Source organism: Chiloscyllium plagiosum, chromosome 41, assembly GCF_004010195.1.
Source record: "Chiloscyllium plagiosum isolate BGI_BamShark_2017 chromosome 41, ASM401019v2, whole genome shotgun sequence".
In the NCBI taxonomy this organism is placed as follows: Eukaryota; Metazoa; Chordata; class Chondrichthyes; order Orectolobiformes; family Hemiscylliidae; genus Chiloscyllium; species Chiloscyllium plagiosum.
The window spans coordinates 18,221,851-18,235,137 of NC_057750.1; the positions used below are offsets into that span (position 1 = coordinate 18,221,851).

The 13,287-nt window shown below is 43.2% G+C and overlaps 1 protein-coding gene across 1 annotated transcript in view; it reads right to left on the minus strand.

Annotated features, from left to right (window-relative positions):
* Window positions 1-13,287, minus strand: part of LOC122542904 — a 139,661-nt gene that overhangs the window by 109,917 nt on the left and 16,457 nt on the right. The window contains exon 3 of the mRNA XM_043681045.1: window positions 6,182-6,425. Coding sequence (XP_043536980.1) covers window positions 6,182-6,425 — 244 coding nt within the window. The remainder of the gene's footprint in view (window positions 1-6,181; window positions 6,426-13,287) is intronic.

Here is a 13,287-nt window from a genome sequence, read left to right on the forward strand (position 1 = left end):
CCTGTATTCCATGAGATCTAACCTTGCTAATCAGTCTCCCATGGGGAACCTTGTCGAACGCCTTACTGAAGTCCATATAGATCATATCTACCACTCTGCCCTCATCAATCCTTTTTGTTACTTCCTCAAAAAACTCAATCAAGTTTGTGAGACATGATTTCCCACTCACTAAGCCATGTTGACTATCCCTAATCAGACTTTGCCTTTCAGGGTCCAAGAGATGAATTTTGTTAGGGGATTCTATAGTCCGAGGTACAGACAGACGTTTCTGTGGCCAGCAGCGAAAAAGCAGAATGGTGTGTTGCTTCCCTGTTGCCAGGATCAAGGATGTCTCAGAGAGGGTGCAGAATGTTCTCACGGGGGAGAGGGGCTAGCAAGAGGTCATTGTCCACATTGGAACCAATGACATAGGAAGGGAAAAGGTTGACATTCTGAAGGGAGATTATAGAGAGTTAGGCAGAAATTCAAAAAGATCCTCGAGAGTAGTAATATCTGGATTACTCCCGGTCCTATGAGCTAGTGATGGCAGGAATAGGATAGAGGAGATGAATGCATGGCTGAGGAGCTGGTATATGGGAGAAGGATTCACATTTTTGGATCATTGGAATCTCTTTTGGGAATTGATCGGACCAGTCTGATTTCTGGGATAACAGAACCAATGTATAGAGAGCAACTGGATCAGTTAGGACTATATTCAGTGGAGTTTAAAAGACTGGAGATGAGGATGAATCTCACAGAAACCTATAAAATTCTAATAGGACAAAACAGGATAAAAGCAGGAAAGGTATTCTCAATGACTGGAGAGAGCAGAACCAGGGGTCAAAGTTTACCCAGAGAGTGGTGAGCCTGTGGAATTCTCTGTCATAGAAAGCACTTGAGACCAAAACAATGAAATGGTTTCAAGAAATGAGATATACTTCTTGGAACTAAAAGCATCAGAAGTTTTTAGGGAGAAAGCAGGAACAGGATAACTGAGTGGGATGAACAACCATGATCATAGTGAATGGTGGAGCAGACTCGAAGGGCCAAATGGCCTAATTCTCCCCTATTTCCTATGTTTCCGTTTAATACCAGGCAGATAGGAAGTTGGCTGTGATAACTGGAAGCAAATCATCTTAGCATCAGGATGATATCCAGCCATCTTTGGTTGATTCATCAAAGATCTTCATCACAAGATCAAAAGACAGGATGTCCACTGGTGGTTGCACAATGTTCATCACATTTGTGCTTCCTGACTCCTTAAATGTTCAAGACTTAAATGCAACAAGGCATGTAAAATATCCAGGCTTGGACCGGCAAGTAGCAAGTAATATTCACATTCCACAAGAAACAGGAATAACTAACTACCTCCAACAAGACAGAACGTAGCTACTATCCCATGATACCATAACTGAATCCCCCATTAGCAATATCCTGAGTTACCAATGACAAGAAACTAAACTAGATTAGCCATATAGGTAATATAATGACAAAGGCAGGTCAGAGGCTAGAAATCCTGCAGCACCTTCTAAACCCTTCTGTTTATCTTCCAAACAGATAAAACACAGCCTGCAAGATTCCCTCAAAGTCAGTCACACCCAGACGAGGAAACGTATCGCTGCTCCTTCAGTGTTCTTGGTCAAAATGCTCAAACTCCTGAATGGCACTGTGGGTCTACCTATGTCAAATGGACACCATTTGTTCAAAGAAAGCAGCTCATCAGCAACTTCTTAAGGGCACTAGGCACTGGCAATAAATGCTGGTCCAACCAACATCACATCCTATGAATGAATTTTCAAAATTCCAGCATGCAAAATTTCTTCTTAGAGAAAGCCAGTTAAATCTAAATATTTAGGGAGTAGGAACAGGGAGCGTTCTTCCTTTTTCAACTCTTAGTCATAATCATGCCATCCCAAGGAAAGCTCCAATACTGCAATGAAACAATATGAATGGAGAAATAAAATTTCACAAGGATCTTACCAACACTAACCATACGAACAAGAATTGATATGCGAAAGTTCTTATTGTGGCCAATATATCTTATTTAAATGTACTTGAATACTATCATTACAGCTGCTGCTTAAATTGCTATCCTGCTTTCCTTTTGAAAAAACATTGACACCAGCCTGAAGTCCAAGACTTGTAGCAGACCCACTGCTCAACAATGTTAAATACAAGGAATCAGCTTAAGAAACCTAATTACTAATTAATGCATAGAACATAAATCATTCAGAACATAGAACATTACAGTGCAGTACAGGCCCTTCGGCCCTCAATGTTGCACCGACTGGAACCAATCTGAAGCCTATCTATCCTACATTATTCCATTTTCATCCATATGTTTAACCAATGACCATTTAAATGCCCTGAAAGTTGGCGAGTCTACTACTGTTTCAGACAGTGCATTCCACACTCCTACTACTGAGTAAAGAAACTATCTCTGACAATTGTCCTATATCTATCATCCCTCAATTTAAAGCTCTGTCCCCTCGTACTAGTCATCTCCATCAGAGGAAAAAGGCTCTCACTGTCCACCCATCTAACCCTCTGATTATCTTAAATGCCTCTATTAAGCCACCTCTCAACCTTCTGCTCTCCAACAGAAACAGCCTCAAGTCCCTCAGCCTTTTCTCATAAGACCTTCTCTCCATACTAGGCAACATCTCTTCTGAACCCTTTCCAATGCTTCCATATCCTTCCTAAAACGTGACGACCACAACTGTACACAATACTCCAAGTGCGTCCACACCAGAATTTAGTATAGCTGCAGCATGACCTTATGGCTCTCAATCTCTCTACCAATAAAAGTTAACACAACGTATGTCTTCTCAACAACCTTATCAACCTGGGTGGCAACTTGCAGGGAGCTATGCACTAGGGACAGTGAGATCTCTCTGCTCATCCACACTACCAAGAATCTTTATTCCTCTTGCTCCTTCCAAAGTGAATCACCTCACACTTTTCCGCATTAAGCTCCATTTGCCACCTCTGAGCCCAGTTCTGCAGCTTGTCAATGTCCCACTGTAACCTGCAACATCCTTCAGCACTGTCCACAACTCTACTGACCTTAAATGTCATCCGTAAATTTACTAACCCATCCTTCTATGCCTTCATCCAGGTCATTTATAAATATGACAAACAGCAGTGGTCCCAAAAGAGATCCTTGCAGTACACCACTAGTAAATGAACTCCAGGATGAACATTTCCCAACAATCTGAATTCCCCTCTGAATTCTTTCAGCTAGCCAATTTCTGATCCAAACCGCTAAATCACCTTCAATCCCATGCCTCCATATTTTGTGCAATAACCTACTGTGGGAAACCTTATCAAACAACCTTATTGAAATCCATATACACCACATCAAATGCTTTACCCTCATCCACCTGTTCAGTCACCATCTCAAAAGAACTTAATAAGGTTTGTGAGGCACGACCTACCCTTCACAAAATCGTGTTGACCAACCCTAATCAACTTATTCCTCTCTAGATGATTATAAATCCTATACTTTATAATCCTTTCTAATACTTTATCCACAACCAAAGTAAGGCTCTCTGGTCTATAATTACCAAGGTTGTCTCTACTCTCCTTCTTGAACAAGGGGACATTTGCTATCCTCCAGTCTCTGGCACTATTCCTGTAGACAATGACGACATAAAGATCAAAGTCAAAGGCTCTACAGTCTTCTGGCTTCCCAGAGAATCCCAGGAAAAATCCCATCAGGCCCAGGATACTTATCTGTTTTCACACTTTCCAGAATTGCACACACCTCCTCCTTGTGATCCTCAATCCCGTCTCATCTCGTAGCCTGTAGCTTAGTATTCTCCTCGACAACATTTTGTTTCCACTGTGAATATTGATGAAAAATATTCATTTTGCGCTTTCCCTATCTCCTTGGATTCCATGCACAACTTTCCACTACTATCCTTGATTGGCCCTAAGCTTTCTCTAGTCATTCTTTTATTCCTGACATATCTATCAAAAGCTTTAGGGTTTTTCTTGATCCTATCTGCCAACGACTTCTCATGTCCCCTCCTGGTTCTTCTTAGTTCTCTCTTTAGGTCTTTCCTGGCTAACATTTATCTCTCTAGTGCATATTATAAAGTGTTAATGTTTTCAAAATGATAAACAATGCTTTGCTTCTTATCCAAGCAATGTTTCCATGAAAAGGTACAGATAACAAATTGGTTCTGGAAGAGTTTCAAAGAAGTATATGACTTCCAGCAGCAGAAAGGAAATCCAATACCTACTTTGACACTGAACAGAAGGTCCTCAGAAGATTCAGGAATCAATGTTCATTCTGTGCTGAAGCAGTTAAGGTACATACTAGCAGAATATTGGAAAATACAAGTCAGTCAATATCCGTAAAACGTTTTGTTCGTACAACCAACATTGAATTAGATGAAAGATGGATGAATGCATGCAATGAAACCATCTCTTATTGGGAAGTCCACATGGCCCAGAGAAAATGGTAAGGTAGGACTATAATACCTCTTGTGGACATAACAGGTGTGAAGCTGGAAAAGCACAGCAGGTCAGACGACACCCGAGGATCAGAAACATTGACATTTCTGGCCGAAACCCTTCATCAGGGCTGGGGAGGAAGAAGACAGCCCAGAAGTATATTGAGGAAGAGACTGGGGCTGGGGAAGGATAGGTGAGATGGTGATTGGTAGATGCAGGTAAGGGGTTATTGTGATTGGTCAGTGGAATGGTTGGAGCAGATAGGTGAAGAACAAGATGGACAGGTTAGGTCAGGTCAGGGAGGTGAGGAGGAAGGGGAGGGCTGGACATGGGATAAGGCTGGGGAAGGAGGGAATTTGAAACTGGTGAAGTCAATGTTGAGGCCAGTGGGCTGTAAACTTCCCAAGGAAAATATAAGGTGTTGTTCTTCCTTTGACCTCACTCTTGACAGTGGGAAAGTAGAAGGAGGAATTAAAATGGATGGCATCCGGAAGTCGGGTTGGAGGACACATACACAGCGCAGATGCTCTGCAAGCTGATCCCTCAGTCTGTGTTTGGTCTCCTCTAGATAAAGGGGACCACACTGGGAGCAACAGTTGGAATAGATCAGGTTGGATGAAGTGCAGGTGAATCTCTGTTGGATCTGGAAGAATTGTTTAGGGCCTCGGACAGATATGAGGGGGTGGTATGGGGCAGGTGTTGCACCTCTTACAGTTACAAGGAAAGGTACCGGATGTGGGGGAGAAGTTGATGGGGAAGGTAGAGTTGATGAGGCAGTTGCAGAGTGCATAATCCATGCAGATGGCAAACAGGTGTGGGTAAAGAAATATCTTTTTGGTGGTGACGTCTGATTGTGGGTGGCAGAAACGCCGAAGGATGACGCACTGGATTCAGAAGTTGGTGGGGATGAGAGAGAATGTGAGGACGAAGGGGACTCTATCCTTATTGTTGGGGGGGGGGGGGGGGGGGGGTAGGGATTTAAGGAGATGGATGAGATGCGGTTAAGGGCATCTTTACTTATTGAGGTGGGGAAACTACAGTCCCTAGAAGGAGGAGAATATCTGGCATGCCCTGGCGTGGAACGTCTCATCCTAGGAGCAGATATGGCAGCGGCAGAGGAATTGAAGTACAGGACAGCATTTTACAGGAGCGTGGGTGAGAGGAAATGTAGTCAAAGTAGTTGTAGGAGTCAGTGGGTTTGCAATGGATATCTTCCCACTCACCTACCTGCTCCACCCTTCCCACTCACCAATCACAAACTCCCTACCTGCATCCACCTATCACCATTCCGCCTACTCTTCAAGTTGGCACACCCACCCCCCTTATGCACCTCTGGGCTCCCTCCTCCTTCCCAGTCCTGACAATGGCTTTAGGCCCGAAACATTGACTTGCCTGCCCCTCGGGTGCTGTCTGACCTGTTGTGCTTTTCCAGCTTCATATCTATTGACTTACAGTCCTTACTGTCCCCTAATAACCTGCCAACAACCATCAGAGGATCATATAGGAGAAACTGCCACTCCAATGAGGTAATGCAAAGTAGTCAACACTGAAGACCATGCTCTAAAAGATAAGAGCTTTAGAACAGAAGGGAAAACTGGAGCAAGCAAACAAAAAACAAATTGCAGTAACATGACTAAGAACATGGAGATGGAAAATGGCACCAACATTATTTTAGCAGTACAATGGATATCTGTACAGATTTACCCTGCAAATAAAACCAGACTGACCATCTGTCACTGACCTTTTAAATTGAATGAACCCTCCATTTGCAATACATTTTCAACAGCCACAATTTTTCTCATTTCTTTTGTGACCCCTCGATTATTCATACTCTCCTGGATTCTTGCTGCACCATCCTTTATAGGAATTATTGTTTTTAGTTCCTTCTTCGGTTCTTGATCAGACACGGTACTGTGCATATTTTCGGCAGGGTAGAGGGTTTTTTTTTCACATCGTTTCCTAGGCCTTTGACTATTACCAACATCCTGTGGGGAAACAAAGTGAGCATTATTCACTGAGCAAGGTGAAACTGCAAGGAATGTTGCACGCTCCATTATGAGCAAGCCTGGAACAGTGCACAGTCTTTTTCAATTCACAGCACAAATTAACTTTTCTTCACTCCATTAGTAAAATGACCAAATATACTCCTAACCCAAATTGCATTCTGAATCAGAAGATTCAACAACCAGGCTTATTTAATAAACAAAATTACTGGGTTATTATAAAAATAAGACCAATTTAGCAAAACAGTAAAGCTGATTAACATGACAGTTTGAAATATGATAGCATAAATATTCATCCTAAGTAACCCAATACACACAATGTTTTTTAAAAAAAGGAAACTTTAGGAAAACAGCGTGTAGCCAAAATAGTTTTCAATTCCAGGACAATAAAAAGGATAAGATGAGAAACGTTCCAATTTGCTTTCAGTCTGGCATGCTTGTACAAGTAGAAACAAACACTAGACACAAGTATTTATCATTCTGAAATTTCTTTTTCTTTAGAAAATCAAGAACAGGTCTTAGCACTCACACAGGATTCACAAATGGTTTCTCAGAAAGATGGCAAAGACTGAGCTGAGGTCTTAGTTCTTCAAATGCTACACCCCAGTCGAACTTCAAAACAATAACAAATAGCCATGCTCCTGACAACAATAAACTCTGGTATGCGACTTCGAGAAATCCAAGCAATTAGCTCAAGGCATGTGGATTCCAGTAAATGTCTTGGAAGTGTCCTGCAAAGTCCCTTCATTTGATGTGATTTATTATGGTCACATGTATTGAGATACAGTGAAAAGTATTGTTTTGCATGCTAACCAGACAAATCACACCTTACATAAGCACATCAAGGTAACAGAACAGAATGCAGAATATAGTGAAAGTGCAAAGAAAGATCAATTCTAATATGAGGGGTCTGTTCATAAAAGTCCATTGAACAAATTGGTATATGTTTTCAAACTTTTGAATCTTCTTAGGGGGAGCACAGTGGCTCAACGGTTAGCACTGCTGCCTCACTGCGCCAGAGACCCGGGTTCGATTCCAGGTGATTGTCTGTGCGGAGTTTGCACATTTTCCCAGTGGCTGCATAGGTTTCCTCCAGGTGCTCCAGGTTCCTCCCAGAATCCAAAGATGTGCAGATTAGGTGAATTGACTCGGCTAAGTTGCCCATAGTATTCAGGGATGTGTAGGTTAAGTGCATTCTATGTACCTGCTCAGAAATATTACAGCACACCTCTGGAGCAGGTGGAATTTTGATCCAGGACTTCTGTAGCTTGGAAGAATGGTCTCTACCACTATGCTACATCAGTCCTCCCAACACCCATTCTAGAATGGGTGAATACAGCATCACATCTGTGGCCAAAACATTCCAGCCAACATTTCTAAGACTCGTAAGAAAGTGAAGAATCCAGCTGCAGAGGAGGGGACCAGAGCTCTAGGTCGCTGTGTTTGGAGATAGTTTCGTTTGAATTACGGTGTTAAAGGCAAAGCTAAAGTCAATGCTTAGAAATCTGGCATAGGTGTCCTTGTTATCCAGATGTTCCAGTGACAAATGTAGGGCCAGGGAGATGGCTTCTTCCATGGACCTGCAGTAACGATCGGCAAATTGTAGCGGATCAGGGCAGTTTGGGAGGCTGGATTTGATGTGTGCCATTACTAATGTCTTGAAGGACTTCATAATGATGGATGTCAGAGCCACCAAGCAGTAGTCAGTAAGGCTTGTTGCTTGAGTTTCCTTTGGCACCAGGTGGGAACCTCATATCATAGTCAAAGAGAGATTAAATATGTCTGCAAATACACCTGATAGCTCGTCCACAAAGGATACGAGTACACAGCTGAGGACTCCACTTGGCTAGTTGCTTTCCATGGGTTTACTCTCAAGGTGGAGATAGTTAAAACTCATACAACACCAGGTTATAGTCCAACAGGTTGAATTGGAAGCACTAGTTTTCAGAGTGCCGCTCCTTCATCAGGTGATTGTGGCATCTCCAAATCAAGGTGGAGATAGTGAGGACTGCAGATGCTGGAGAGTCAGAGTCGATAAAGTGTGGAGCTGGAAAAGGCACAGCAGGTCAGGCAGCATCCAAGAAGCAAGACAGTTGACATTTTGTGCATGACCCTTCATTAGGACTGGGGAGGGGGAAGGGTGCTGAGAAATAAATTGTGGGGGCTAGCAGAAAGGTAGTTGGGATGGCAATAGGTAGGCAAAGGTTGGTGGTGGTGGTGATAGGTCAGTAGAAAGGAAGATGGTCAGGTTAAGAGAGCAGTGCCAATTTGGCTTCACAGCTTGTTACATCTTGTAAGCCTTGCCATAGTCCACATATGTTTGTGTGGTTAGTCTGGGACTCTAGTTTAGTTTGGTATTGTCTCTTGGCATCCCTGATGGCTTTGTGAAGATGCTTGGCGTTCCTATTTCTTCTCAAGAAAATAAGTTTGAGAGGTGATTTAACAAAAGGTCTTCAAAATTCTAACCGGCTTTGTCAAATAGATATAGAATGTCTCCGCTTATGGAGAAGTGTGTAACTAGAGACCATTGATGTAAGCCAGTCCCCAAAACGTCCAACAGGGATTTTGGGAGAACTATTTTGTAGAGAGTGATGAGAATTTGGAGCTCGCTACTACAGAGGTGACTGAAGTGAATAGGTTAAAATGAATAGCATTGATGCATTTAGGGAGAAATTAGTACCATTCAGAATAACTACCCTGTCTTGAAGCCAGTGAGTAGTCAATTCTGCCATTTGTTCCCCTGACTCAACACTCCCTAACATCACTTATTGGTCTAATGTGTGGTACCTCAGAGGCTTTCCAAAAAACCTTTATGAAAAATAGAAATTAAACATACAATACCATCCTTTATTCTGATACCTGTTCAAAAAAATTGGACAATTAAAACTTTTTGTTTTTGAAATCCATGTTGGCTATTGTTAGACTTTACATTTGAACATGTTTATATGTTCTCCCTTTTCGTACCAATTCCATTAATTTAGTCTTTAAAAATTTTCTGAACAATTAAGTATTAATGAAGGTGATCAGAGGACTAAAAGACAAATAAAAATGTACACCTACCTGAAGATGATGATATTAAGGCAAGTAACTAAGAGGTCTTGTGAGTGCACAAGAGTCGAAGGAATGAATTCATGAGATCAAAGCCCAGAGGGGTAAGGACTAACTCTCTCCCCCACAAAACCCGCATCTCTTAGTAATTGACACGTCCACCGCACATCCTGTTCTGTTGCCTCTCCAAAGCATCCACTTCCTTCTGGTAGTTTGGTGACCAGAATTGTACGCAATATTCCAAGTGTGGCCTAACTAAAGTTCTAGAAAACTGCAGCATAACTTATCTATCCTTATACACAATGCTCCTTCCAATGAACACAAGCAAGCCATAGGCCTTTTTTACTACCTTATCTACCTGCGCTGCCACCTTCAGTAATCTGTGGATCTGCACACCCTGATTTCTCAGCATATCAATACTCCTAAGGGTTCTGTCATTCACTGTATAATTTCCACCTGTACTTGACCTTCCAAAATGTATCACCTCTCATTTGTTCGGATTAAACTCCACCTGCCATTTTTCTGCCTATGCCTCCAACTGATCCTCCTTACTATCCGCAACGCCATCAATCTTTGTATCGTCTGCAAACTTAATTAGACCAGTCACATTCCTCCAAATCATTTATGTAGACCACGAACAGCAGAGTTCCCAGCACTGATCCCTGTGGAACATTATTAGTCAAAACCCTCCATTCTGAAAAGCATCCTTCCACCGCTGCCCCCATCTCCTACGACAAAGCCAGTTATGTATCCATCTTGCCAGCTCCCCCTGATGTCATGCAACTCCACCGTTTGTACCAGACTGCCATGCAGGACCTCGTCAAAGGTTTTACTAAAGCCCATGCAGACATCAATGACTTTTCTCTCAAATCATTTTCATCACCTTCCCAGCACTAAACCATGCTGTCGAAAGCTAATATTGCCATTTGCTTCTAAATGCGTATAGATCTTGTTCGTGAGAATCTTTTCCAATAGTTACCCTACTACCGATGAGAGACTCATAGACTTGGAGTATCCCTGCTACTCTTCTTAAACAATGGGACAACACTGGCTATTCTCTAGTCCTCTGTGACCGCACCTATGGCAAGAGAATACAAATATGTCTGTCAACACTCGCCTCCCTCGATATTCTGGGATAGTTCCCATCAGGACCCAACTACCTTCATACTTTTTAAAGCACACAACTCTTCCTTTTCAGTAGCAACGGCTTACAAATTCGACACTCCCTTCCCGGAGATCATCCTCCACCAATTCCTTCTCTTTGGTGAATATCGTCACAAAGTATTTGTTTAGGACCTCACCTAACTCTTCTGGCTGCACACATAGACTCCCTTCTTTGTCAACGAGTGGGCCACCCTTTCCCTAGCTACCCTCTTGCATTTTATTTTTGTAAATAAAGCCTTGGAATTCTCCTCATTCCTGTTTGAAAGGGACTTTTCGTGACCCCTTTGAGCCCTTCTAATTCCTTCTTTAAGTTCTTTCCTACTTTCCTTATATACTCAAAGCGCTTTGTTAGTTCCCATCCTCGGAGACCTTATGTACGCTTTCTTCTTCTTTTTATCTAAGGTCATAAAATCCCTAGTCATCCAAGGTTCATGTAGCTTGCCATACCTATCCTTCATTCTCGCAGGAACATGCCACTCCTGAACTCTTACCAATTGCCGTTTGAAATACACCCACATGTCCAATCAAAATTCTCTAGTTCCTGCCTAATATTGGTGTGGCTCGCCTTCCTCCAATTTAGCACCATCACCCGAGAATTGCTGCTATCCCAATCCAGGAGTATCTTAAAACTCAAGGTATTATGGTCATTACTCCATCATGCTCCCCCACTGAAACTTCACTCACCTGGCCGGGCTCATTTCACAAAACCAGGTCCCTTTCCCTTTCCCTGGTTGAACTGTTTACATACTGTGTCAAGAAACCTTCCTGAATGGTCCTTACAAATCCTGCCCCATCCAAGCCCCTAGCACAAAGTGAGTCCCAGTCAATACAGGGGAACTTAAAATCACCCAACACAACAACCTTGCTGTTTTTACATCTTTCCAAAATCTGTCCACATATTCCCTCCTCAATCTCCTGCTGGCTGTTGGGAAGCCTGTAGCACACTCCCAGCATTGAGATTTCACCTTTCCTATTCCTGAGTTCTACCCATATTGCCTCGCTGAACAAGTCCCTCTCAGGACAGCTGTGAGCCACTCCTTTACCAGTAATGCAACTCCCTTACCCTTTTCACATCCTCTATCACATCTGAGACATCTAAATCCTAGGACATTTAGCTGCCAGTCCTGTCCCTCTTTCAGCTAAATCTCTGTAATTAGAATAGTATCATAGTTCCAAATACTAACCAAAGCTCCAGGTTCATCTACTTTGCCTATTACAATTCTTGCATTGAAACAAATGCATTTCAGACCACTTCCCCTGTTCTTTCCAGCAGCATTTCCCTGACTATTCATGCTCTTAGTCATGTTTGCCTTGGTTTCTACCTCTCCCTCAATTTCTGCATCTACTGCCCTACTCCTCTGGTTGCTATCTCCCTGCCACACTAGTTTAAACCCTACCCAACCACTCTAATAAATACCTCACCAAAGATATCAGTCTTGGTTCTCCCCAGGTGTAACCCATCCAATTTGTACGGGTCCCACCTCCCTCAGAACTGAACCCAATGCCCCACGAGTCTGAAACCGTCCCCCTCACACCATCTTTTCTGCCACATATTCATCCTATATATCCTGCTGTTTCTACTCTGACTAGCTCGTTGCATTGGTATTAATCCTGAGATAACTGTCTTTGAGGTCCTACATTTCACAGCAGCCAACAGTGGGACAAAAAGAGTCGGGGGATATGTAGCCTTAGGGCAGAAGGAATGTCGATCTCAAAGTCATAATGTTGCAGAACGTTATGGAGATACAGAGGTGGAGGCCACAGACAGACAGAACAAATGAGAGTTTTAAACAGCAGGTGGGCATTCGTGGACTGAAAACAAACATAGGTCAATGATCATAGGGAAGATGGGCCAAGTAATTTCTATCCAACTTCCCTTCCTGATTCTCACTTCAGGTCTGTCCTTCTCTCAAAAATGGAAGAGACGTCACCAATGTCCTGTACAACAGGGTGGCACGGTAGCTCAGTGGTCAGCATTGCTGCCTCACAGAGCCAGGGACCCAGGTTCGATTCCAGCCTCGGTGACTGTCTGTGTGGAGTTTGCAGATTCTCCCTTGTCTGCGTGGGTTTCCTCCGGATGCTTTGGTTTCCTCCCACAGTCCAAAGACGTGCAGGTTATGTGAATTGGCTATTCTAAATTGCCTATAGTGTTAGGTGCTTTAGTCAGAGGGAAATTGGTCTGGGTGGGTTTCTCTTCGGAGGGGTGGTGTGGACTTGTTGGGCAGAAGGTAGCCAGGAAGGATTTGAAGAGAGAACTAAGAGCAGCAAGGAGGGGACATGAAAAGTCCTTAGTTGGTAGGATTAGGGAAAACCCTAAGGCTTTCTATAGGTATGTCAGGAATAAAAGAATGACTAGGAGCCTTCCATATCCATCAAAATTTTACCTGCACATCCACTAATATCATTTATTGTATCCGTTGCTCCCGATGCGGTCTCCTCTACATTGGGGAGACTGGGCGCCTCCAAGCAGAGCGCTTTAGGGAACATCTCCGAGACACACGCACCAATCAACCAAACCGCCCCGTGGCCCAAGATTTAAACTCCCCCTCCCACTCTGCCGAGGACATGGAGGTCCTGGGCCTCCTTCACAGCCGCTCCCTCACCACCAGACGCCTGGAGAAAGAACGCCTCA